Source organism: Rhamphochromis sp. 'chilingali' (genome assembly GCF_963969265.1).
Source record: "Rhamphochromis sp. 'chilingali' genome assembly, chromosome: 1".
Classification (NCBI taxonomy): domain Eukaryota; kingdom Metazoa; phylum Chordata; class Actinopteri; order Cichliformes; family Cichlidae; genus Rhamphochromis; species Rhamphochromis sp. 'chilingali'.
The window spans coordinates 11,841,267-11,852,444 of NC_137929.1; the positions used below are offsets into that span (position 1 = coordinate 11,841,267).

Below are 11,178 nucleotides of genomic sequence, written 5' to 3' on the forward strand. Positions count from 1 at the left end.
ACTTCTGTATCATCATTAAATATCCACTAATGGTATCCAACTCTTGCTTCTTAAAACCACCCTCTCTAGGATGTTTATTGTCGGTTGACTCAGCCAAGTCAGTCAGAAATGACTCCACACAATCAAAGAATTTTATTTTGGAATATTTTTTTGTTTTTAGTAATTCCTTCCTTGCTTTCCTTTCTTTCCACAGCAAATCATATTCTGTTTTATTTTTCATTGACATACTCTTAATTTAATGGCCCCATAATAAAGTATTATATACAAGCTAAATCTCAATCACTGATCCCGAGTTTCCTCTTCTTCATTTACGGCACCAACAAATTACTTTGGACATCATGAGTAGGACAGTATGTTGTTGCATGTCAGTGCTGCTTTATTGATCGAGACTCACCAGCCCTTTTATTTGATAAACACTTCTACAAAATAGAAGTATGGGGCTGTACTGCTTCCTGTCTATTGTAATGAGGAACGTTGGGTTGCTAGCAAACAAAACAAAGGAGCTAACAGCGATACTGCAGAGTCAGAGGGAATATGGAGACTGCACAGAGACCTGCTATCTTCAGAAGTTTCCTGATGACTCTCGTTGGTTTGATGCATCAGTGAGGGTGATGAGACGGAGTGCTGGGCTGGGCTGGACTCCTTTGTCATGCGGTGTGAACAGAAACATCTAGAGATCAGTGTGACAAAGATCAAGGAAATGATTGTGGACTTTAGGAGAACCAGGAAACCAGTGACCCCAGTTTCAATGCAGGGGGCTGATGTGAAAATAGTGAAGGACTATAAATATCTCAGAGCACACAGTGACAAGAAAATGAAGCTTATGCATGATTTCAATAAGGGAGCTCTGAGGTCTCACATCTGTCTGATGTCACTCATGCTGTGTGATTAGTGTGGTATCATACATAATTTTTATAACTTATACAATTCCTCATTTAGCCCCACATAATAACTGGTGTTGTAATTTAAACTGGTCATATGTTTTCAGTCTCATTTTCCCTCCGGCTGTGCCATCAGCTGAGCTGCAACACCATGAGACACGTGTCTGTTTAGAGCTGATCCTTATCTGAAAAGGAAGCTAAAGAAAAACATGCATTTTTATTTGCTGAGATGGTTTGTAGTGGACTCACCAGTTTATTTCTGAATTGCTAAAACAACTCTCATTCTTCGAACTCATTTATTGAATCAACACATTACAAATAAACTCAATCAACACTGGCAATGTTTGCATATTTCCCCTAACACCTGGGATTGATTATTTAAAGATAGTTTTCACAATAACCATCGATTACCTGTGCCTATGACGAGTTTCCTGAATATAATTTATTATTTGAGGAGATCGGTGGCAGAACTATGAGGTAAACGGTCGCTAATCTAATCGATGTGCGTCATTAAATATATTTATTTCGAAACCAAAAAGCCTGCTCACACACAGGTTCGCCAATAAACTGTATGATGCCTTTAAATTTAAATCACGTTTTATAATTTGAGATCAGAAAAGTCACACTGAGAGTAAAAGCAAGCTCCAGCAGCTCTGCGCTAACAAAGCAAGGCACACTGGCTGCGATGACGTTATGTTGACCACACAGATGTCCACGTTAACCTGACCAGCACAGGTTAGCGTGGGCGTGATTCCTAAACAAGCAGCAGGTGTTAAACAGCTGGTTGTCATCCGCGTGACACACAGGGAGACCCGTCAGCGAAGCCGTCCAATCGGCGGATGCAGCACGTGGAACACGGAGAATATGTAAAAAATCTAATCCGGTGTAAAGGTCATTTAACGTGAAACACCGGGAGCTACTGGCAAGCTCCACGAGCCACCATTTCTGTATTTAAAAAAAAGGTTTACGCTTCGTAATTACACGTCACCTTTCGTCACTACCGCACCTGCGCAGTCGTCGTATACATTTAGCAAAGAACGGTCACAGAAAGGCAGAAAGAGAGAAAATACACTAACCTAACCGGAGGAAACGATTTTATGTCCGTAAGGATTAAAGCTATAAGAGCCGATAGAAGCCGACTACAGCGGAGGAGTCAGAGCAGTGACGGGGACGGTAAACAACCGTCGATGTGCCTCTGATATCCGGACATACAAGTCATCTTTTTTTCCTGAGTAGGAAGAGACGAGTCGCCGACAGAGAAACATCCAGACTGCAAGCATGAATCCCGAATAGTGAGTTTCACATTAAACACAATCAGCTGCACGGCTGTTGTTATTGTCTTCTTCCAGGAAGTATCATTGTGTTTGGCTAGTTTTCTGCTACATCACACCAGGCTGGTTGTGCTAATGGAGAACAGCGGCTCGGCTTCAGTAAACAGGGTGCGAACAGCTTCTTTAACGTGTCAGCTTTCCCAGTGCGGTTTCTCCACACATCAACAAATACTTTGCTTGCTCGTGTCTCCCGTTTCCCCCGTGACCGCGGACCTTTAACCACGACCCCCTAACAAAACAGTGCAGTGTAGAGAGAAACACTAATGTAGTAACAAAGAAAGAAACGCGGTTATTGTTCGTTTCAGATACCAGAGCCAAAACGTGTAACGTTACCAGCTGGTGATTGGGCTGTACTGGCGTGTTATGGCTGACCTGTAGCCTGGGCGAACAGGCTCCGCCCACTGTTTCCCCTTTCTCCATGGAGACGGCCACAGTATGGAACACTCGACAAAAATACGTTTTTAGTCCCACTTGCATTTAAACTTTACTATTTCCATAGCAATGCTTTTTAGATGTATGCAAAGGCAGCTCATTTGTGTTGTTTGTGTAGGCTGTTGCTAACCAAAAACATAGTGTCCACACTTTAGTTGGAAATTCTTGAATGTCACACCATGGAACTTGTTACATTAATTACCCTGAATGTGTTCATATCTATCTAATCTACACACACACACACACACACACACACACACACACACACACACACACACACACAGGTGATATAAATATTTATACGTTTAAGGAATGTACAAGGGATTATGACTGATTAATCGTACACTCATAATCTGCCTGTGCACTCCAGTGAGTCCTGTTAAACCGCTGTGTGTTCTTGGACCTGCACCTCAGTTTCAGGGTGCTGTCAGTCTTCTTATAACCAGGGCAACTTTATGTAGAGCAGCAATTCTTTTTATCAGACAGTTCTTCTTTCCATGAGGTGCTATGTTGAACTTCCAGTATGAGAGAGCGGGGGAGCAATAACACCAGCTTCTCACCTGAGACCTCGTAACATGACGCTGAGTAGGAATAAATAGCTAACTGGGCACAATTTGGACATTTGCACTTGAAGGTGTTCTCACTTTTGTTGCCAGGTTTAGATATTAATTGCTGTGTGTTGAGTTATTTTCAGCAGAGGTAAATTTACACTGTTATACAAGCTGTACACTGACTGCTTCACATTGCATCAAAGTGTCATAGCTTCAGCGTTGTCCCATGAAAAGATATTATAAAATATTTACAACAATGTGAGGTTTGTACTCTTTTGTAAATATACATCCATTAGTGTGTAATTACATTTGATACATTTTCATAGACTTAGAATTAATCCATTAAGTTTGTGGCAGTACACCAAAGGTAGAGGACAGAGAACTCGTAGGCATCACAGGCTGTGGAGGCAAATTTAATTTCATGTTCGCACCTTCAGAGTCTCGATATTAAGGGTCATAGCTAAGTTTTGTCATCTGAGAAGGGGTCCCCTTCACCTGGGATGTGAAAACACGATGCAAAGTAACAACCGGCATCTGAAAAAAGTGTCCTCTCTTTCTTCTTTCTTTAAGTCTCATCTTCTCTAACACACAAAACACTGAAGGCCTACACTCAGAGTCAGAGTTGTTTTGTCTGCTGCAGCTATATGCAAATAAATTGGGAGGAGTAAAGGCCCCAGTATACTCACCGTTAGGCACAGGAAGTGGCTGCAGTATTCTTCTGAATGATGGGTGTTGCCACTCAGACAATATTGGTATAAAAGTGTTAACATATAAGGGGAAGAAGTGCAAATCGAAAGCAAAGACTCTGCAGCGTTTATTTATTTGCAAAGTTTTTTCCACAAACGTCCCTCCCTCTTCTTCTTTCACTTCTCCACTGCGTAAAACTCTGGATACTGTAGGTCTTCTGAAAAAGAAAGTCTCACGTCAGAAGTGCTTGACTGACTGAACTCTCAAACATGTCTCACAAATTTAGAGGATCATCATTTAGCCTGGAGAAATAGTTTGTTGCTTTATAAGAAAGCCCTCCACAAAGCCAGAACATCTTACTATTCATCACTGATTGAAGAAAATAAGAACAACCCCAGGTTTCTCTTCAGCTCTGTAGCCAGGCTGACAAACAGTCAGAGCTCTGTTGAGCCAACCATCCCTTTAACGTTAACTAGTAATGATTCTGTGATTCATCTTTCTGAGTTAACTTCAGTAATTACCTCCTCGAAGCATCAACGTGTCTTCTATATCCCGATTCTACAGGAGTGCTCACAGAAGTCCTGCCATTAAGTGACGTTTCAGTCTTAAGTATGATCAAACTATCTCAATTAATCAGCACAGGCCTTAAAGCTGGCTGTAGTTAAACCGTATATATCACATTATGCTTGAATAACCTCCAAAAACAAATGTTTCAACCATAGAGTGCCTAAAATAGCGCTGGCATACTCGTTTTAAACCAACCATTTAATAGTTTTTCTACTTTGAATACTAAAAATCAGAATGAACTGAAATGTTTTATTTTAACCATTTTTTTTATCCATCAGTTGCACACAGAGGTTTTTCATAGATGGCAATGCTGTCACAGTACGTCTCTCTGAGGTCAATCATAGACCTCTAACAAACAAAGAGTCATAGCAAGAAAAAAGTAAGTCAAACAAGAATTCATGAGACTGAAACATAGGGCTGCTCAATTAATCGAATTTTAATCACGATTACGATCTGGGCTTTCAACGATCATTAAAAATGACTGAGCCGATTATTAGCCCCTCCCTCGTGCTTTACTCTCGCGCTGCTCCGTGTGGCAAATCGAGCGCACCTCTCTGCATTTCGAACACGTGTCACAACAATTAAGAGCAGCGGTCTCCAACCTTTTTTGCGCCACGGACCGGTTTATGCCCGACAATATTTTCACGGACCGGCCTTTAAGGTGTCGCGGATAAATACAACAAAATACAACTAGTACCGGTACCGAAAAAAAGAAGATTTATTCATAACACACGTGAAAAGACCCAGGAAAACCGAGTAAACGATAACAAAATAATGCTGAAAACCGATAAAAACCCTGAAAACTATACATTTCACACCTGAGCCTCAACTCTCTCATACCAAACGACTCACGGACCGGTACCGGTCCGAGGCCCGGGGGTTGGGGACCGCTGATTAAGAGGAAGTTCGGAAAGCTAAGCAGAAGTTATTTGGAGAGGAGAGTGACTGCCGTTGGTTGAAAAGAGAGGTAAAAAAACTTCAGTGGTGTGGAAATATTATGGGTTCGCGGAGTCAGAACTCATTTTTCATTTATTTTTTATATTGCAAACATTTGCACTGTTATCAGTATTTGCACACTATTTTATATTATTTTTTTGACAATCTTTAAAGTCATTATTCAATACATTGTTATTGTTAAATAAATATCGTCAAATAATCGAGATCTCAATTTCAGTGAAAATAATCGTGATTATCATTTTTGCCATAATCGAGCAGCCCTACTAAAACATTGAAATTAAAAAGATGCTTTTTTGTGAACATAAAATATTTACAATTTAAAAAAACGTGATGCCCTCAAATTACAGAAACAAAAGTCTAGATAGTGACTATGAAAATGACTCACCACGAACAGCCACAGCTGTCACAGCTTAACGTTTTCTTTGGCGTGTGGGGAGACGTTTAAAACATTCGTGCTTTTGCAGCTCGACTTTTCCGACTTTACCTTTTGCAGCAATAGTTTAACAGCATGTTTTGCAAATTACTGCATTTTGTTCACCGTCACCTGAAGCTCCTCCTGGCGCTGTTATTCCATGTCTGGTAGGATACAAACACACATGCTCACTGCAGTGTGCCGGGTAGAATATTCTCCAGTTGGGAGGGGGCGATAAATGATGCATTCACAGTGTGCGGAAGAAAAAAAGTGAATGTTGCCGTGGTAATTTATACTGGTTTGTTTCAGTAAAGCCATTTTAACCATTGTATGTGGAAACACTTGCCATACCTTTATCGAGTCTATGCGATATATCGCCCACCCCTGATTTGAAGAACGCGGCACTTTTCAGGGGTCGAGTCGTATCAGCTTAACCTTAGCTAACGTTTATCTGCACGCTCCTTTTGACAGTTGTGTTTGAACAGTAATTGTAAAAGGAAAAAAAGTTGCATTGTCCATTGTTATAAAGTCACATAGGTCTGATTGTTGTAAGATGAGGTAATATTGTGTATATTATAGTATATTTATGTTTTTGTTGTGACTTGGTACACATTTGTTTGAGCATCCCTACTTCAAATTAAAAGAACAATGGTTCCATTTAATTAAAGGGGGATTTGCACTTAGTCGGGTCGTATTATAAAATGTTTCCCACTGTTTTTGTTTTTTATTGCAATGGTAATTTTTCAGCCTTGTTCTTTGTATTTCAGTGACTATCTGTTCAAGCTCCTGCTCATTGGAGACTCTGGTGTAGGAAAGTCTTGTCTTCTACTGCGTTTTGCTGTAAGTAGTACTTCCTCACCGTAAGATGTTTTTCACTTCTGTTGGACTGAATGACTGTTTTTAACTGGTTTTGCTGCTGGCCTGAATCATGCTGTCCCTCCTCTTTCTGTAGGATGACACCTACACAGAGAGCTACATCAGCACCATTGGAGTGGACTTTAAGATTCGCACCATCGAGCTGGATGGCAAGACCATCAAATTGCAGATTGTGAGGGCACATGTACACACAGAGCACCACATTTATGGTCTTCTTTTGGGGCTGGTTGAGGGAAATTTGGCCAGAGTGTGACAAAACTTACAATTCTGTAATCTGTGAGATGTCAGCTTTTAGAAAGTGGATTGTTTGCTTGGTTACATTTGGTGGACTGAACATGGGGGTCAATAGTTTATATTTATATTTACACAGCAGACCTGACGCCATGACTGGTGAACCTGGAGTGAGTGAACTTTAGTTTTTGACAAGTCACACCGATGTCTCTCCCTCCCAGCTATCCCAGCTCAAGTTCCTCCAGATTTAATAATCCTCTGATAAGGAGCTCGATCTTCAGTTAACCCTACTGATTTTTAGTTGGCTCTGTGCAGGCCAGTCAGTAAAGTTGTTGTTAGTTTTCTGAAGGTAGTTTTTCACTATTAGAGAAATATGTTTTAGATCGTTGTCATTTTGGGAGACACAGCGATGATGCAAATCCGTTTTTGCTCTGACTGCTTCATGATGCAATCACTCCAGCTCTTGATACTTGGAAATGCTGTGATAACTTTGCATATCCATCTCCTGCTTTGTGAGAATCAACAACTCTTTTTCCTCAAGTCCAAACTGATGTTTGTTTTGATCGTTTGTGAAGTGACAGGTCAAATCCTTGCTGAACTTTTTATACTACATGTACATTGGACGATTTCATTGTAACCACTGGGCAACTCCTGAGAAACAGCCCTACATCATAAACCTCCTGCAACAAGCTTTACACTTTGAAACTCAGACAAGTACTGTTCTGGCAACCGCCAAACTCAGATATGTCCATCAGATTGCCAGGAGAAGTTACCCAACAGAACGTGTCTACATAGCCTACCACGTCACGTCTGAGTTGCTGTCCTTCACAATTGCTTCCACTTTGTTATTGGAATATTTAGTATGAAGGTAATTTGGTGACTGTACTTGTTGCACAGGTGGCAGCCTATAGCAATATCACGCTGGCTTTAACCCCTGACAGGGACTCATTTGTAGAAGCAGTTTGCATGCCTAGGTGCTTGATGTTATACACCTGTGGCTATGGAAGTGATCGGAATACCTGGGTTCAGGGATTTGGATCGGCGAGTGAATACTTTTGGCAGTATAGTGTATTCTTGACTCTGCCCTGAGGCGTGTCTACTCAAGGTAGATGTGTTTCCTCAAAGCTTTCTAATTTACCAAGTCATTAAAAGGCTAGAGTCATCTGGAAAACAGAAATATTCAGTCTACTGGCAACTTTATAGAAATGTTACCTTTGTCAGAAATCAGACTACAGAAACTTAAAACAACGACGGTGCAGGTTAACTTTGGTCTATTATTAAGTGTATCATGGATTTAGGGTCAGTTATGGACATTTACATTTACATCTGCAGTGTTAAATGGTAAAAGCAACAGTTGACACTGCTTAACTGGTGGCTTCATGAATGTTTCATTTTTCACAAACACAATTGGTTTTCTATCATAATATGCTTGTTATCATTGTAATATATTAATATATTGTCCCCTTTGCTCCTCTTCGTCCCTCCAGTGGGACACTGCAGGCCAGGAGAGGTTTCGTACTATCACCTCCAGTTACTATCGTGGAGCCCATGGCATCATAGTTGTGTATGATGTGACAGACCAAGTGAGTGAGCATTTTTATGGAGTTATGGTCTATTTAATTAATAAATAAATATTTGCCAATACTTGCTACTTTTATCTGAAGGAGTGTTAACTTGGTAACAAATGACAGTCTTGTCTTGCTATGTTCTCCTCAAGGTTTGGAGGAAGATTTGCCCTGATTTTTGAAGATACTTTGTATTCATGTATAGAGACGGCTTTTTGTTCATATTCATTCTCATTGCACAGGAGTCCTATAACAATGTCAAGCAGTGGCTTCAGGAAATTGACCGATATGCCAGTGAAAATGTCAATAAACTTCTGGTGGGCAACAAGTGTGACTTGACGACTAAGAAAGTAGTGGACTACACAACTGCTAAGGTGTGGCTGCTTATGAATAACTGTCTCTCTCTCGCTCTCGCTCTCTCTCTCTCGAGGTCATTTTGATGGGACCTGATTGTTCATATCAAACATGAAGGCATATCTGGATGGATATAAAACTAGTTCATGTTATTGTTGGACTGTTGTAAATCACTGTCACCCTGTTCTCTTAAAACCTGCCTCAAAAGCCTTCAGTTGATCAGAGTGCTGCACTGAGTAGTGTCGGGGGATCGTCTAAGGAGCTTAGAAAACTTCTTCAGTTCTTAAACCAAATGTTGGAGAGTCCCAGGTATTTAATCCCTAGTGGAAGTTGCATTTTTGAGATCGTGCTGCCTCAACTGCCACTCACATCTTGCATCCGGTGATCTCACTTGAAAGGGTGACCCTGATCAAGAGTGGGTCAACTACCGTCTTACGGGACAACTCCCACCAGGGATTAAACACCTGGGACTCTCCAACATTTGGTTTTAGAACTGGAGAAGCTTCTCAGATGAGAGGTGAAACATCTTCAAGAAACTTAAAGAAACTTTCTTTCTAAACTCCTTAGACTACCTGGATGACTGAGAACCCACACAGACACCTAATGGGCTGAAATATTCTGACTGCAGATTTCTGACTGTTTGCACTTGAATTTTCTTCTTATCTTTTCAGGAGTTTGCGGACTCTTTGGTGATCCCCTTTCTGGAGACCAGTGCCAAGAATGCCACAAACGTAGAGCAGGCTTTCATGACCATGGCAGCCGAGATCAAGAAACGCATGGGCCCTGGGGCCACAGCCGGCGGGGACAAGCCCAACTTAAAAATCGATAGCACCCCCGTCAGGCAGTCTGGAGGGGGCTGCTGTTAAAGGACCTACAACCATCTCAGTGATTTCTCTACTCTGTTCCCTCCCATCACCCGTAGAACTCACACCCCACCATATAGCCCACTCCCACTCCCGACTTTCCCCCTGTGACCTGCTCGGACAGAGGTCTAAACTGCAAAGTCAGATTGAATCTGTATGAGGGTTAATTCAGACCTGTTTGATTAGACAGAGAGGAAAGCAACCAGGAAACACACTGAGACCATTTTATCTTTCGCCGTGGAGGCAGAAGGAAATGAGATACGGCAGGAGATTGGCATTAATTTAAAATGACATGGAGATAAAAGATTAGGTTCAAATTCAAGTGAGGTTATTGCTACGAAACACACACACAGTAGTGATGGCACGAGTTACAAAAATTAAAGCCGTTTGGCCAAATGCATTTGTCCTTGGGCTCCGTCTGTTTTTACTGATCTCAGCCCAAACTTCACTCGCTCTGCACACACTCACTACGCTACACACTGTGGATGACCTGAACTCTGTAGGATGCTAGCAGTCTAACTGTGACGCATCGTTGTTATTCCTGAGGAGGGTCTAGGATGGATGGATGGTCTAGGGAAAGCCCAATCAGGGAGCCCCTCTCCTTCATCTGTTTCCTTCCTCTTCTGAGCCACTTTTTTATAGTGTGTTTAGACAAAAGCAAGGTGAATGTTTTTATTATGTAACTCTTGTTTGAGGAGTCAGCGTTCTTTCGCCTCAGTCAGCCAGTGTACTAAACATGCAGACGTGTGCTGTGAGCCAGCAGGAAGCAGACCCCACTGACTGTGTCGACCAGAGTCTGCTTTCTCTGTTGGTCTGTGTGTTGGAACGGTTACATTTCCCCCCAAAGTTTTTAACTCGAGCACCCGGGTCTGACTTTGCTTCATCATGTATCATTTATTGTGTAATATATAGTCACATGTTCTGTGTGGACACGCCTCGCTCACTCTTTCTCAAACAGACTGGGACTCTCTGCTACGGCCTCCTTAGTGCTGCACTCTGTTTCATCCATGTAGAGAGGTGGAAAGTGTTGATGTGAAAGATGGCAGAAGGAGAACTCGCTCTCAGTCTCTTTATAGTGTAAGAGTAAAGTAACTAAGCCTTTGTAGCAGAGACTAGCACGATGAACCACAGGGTCACCTGAGCCTGACTCTTACTGTTGTTTTGTTGTTGTTTTTGATTTGAGTCAAAAATTCAGATATCAATAAAACCACCAATATTTGTATTTATCTACATACAGAATGTAAGTATTGAATAGAATCAGAGCTGCTCTGCTGGATAAACTGTGATCGCACCATTTCTAGATTATCTCGAGCATCTTTTTGCTACATTCTGTATGGATGATAAACTGAACTCGGGCCATGAAGGTGTTTCCCTGACACTGCACATAGATGATGAAGGATGACTGAGCTGGAGTGAAGAGATTCACTCAGTCATGTTTCATCAAAGCCTGCAGAACGTTTTGTCCCAGGAA

At 41.5% G+C, this 11,178-nt stretch overlaps 1 protein-coding gene across 1 annotated transcript in view; it reads left to right on the top strand.

The window, feature by feature from the left end:
- The first annotated feature begins 1,877 nt into the window (after positions 1 to 1,877).
- Positions 1,878 to 11,178, top strand: part of rab1ba (zRAB1B, member RAS oncogene family a) — a 9,409-nt gene continuing 108 nt past the window's right edge. The window contains exons 1-6 of the mRNA XM_080889460.1: positions 1,878 to 2,173; positions 6,586 to 6,658; positions 6,771 to 6,866; positions 8,413 to 8,508; positions 8,733 to 8,864; positions 9,516 to 11,178. The exon at positions 9,516 to 11,178 is cut by the window's right edge and continues 108 nt beyond it. Of these exons, the coding sequence (XP_080745586.1) occupies positions 2,160 to 2,173; positions 6,586 to 6,658; positions 6,771 to 6,866; positions 8,413 to 8,508; positions 8,733 to 8,864; positions 9,516 to 9,710 (606 nt within the window). The 5' untranslated portion in view covers positions 1,878 to 2,159 and the 3' untranslated portion in view covers positions 9,711 to 11,178. The remainder of the gene's footprint in view (positions 2,174 to 6,585; positions 6,659 to 6,770; positions 6,867 to 8,412; positions 8,509 to 8,732; positions 8,865 to 9,515) is intronic.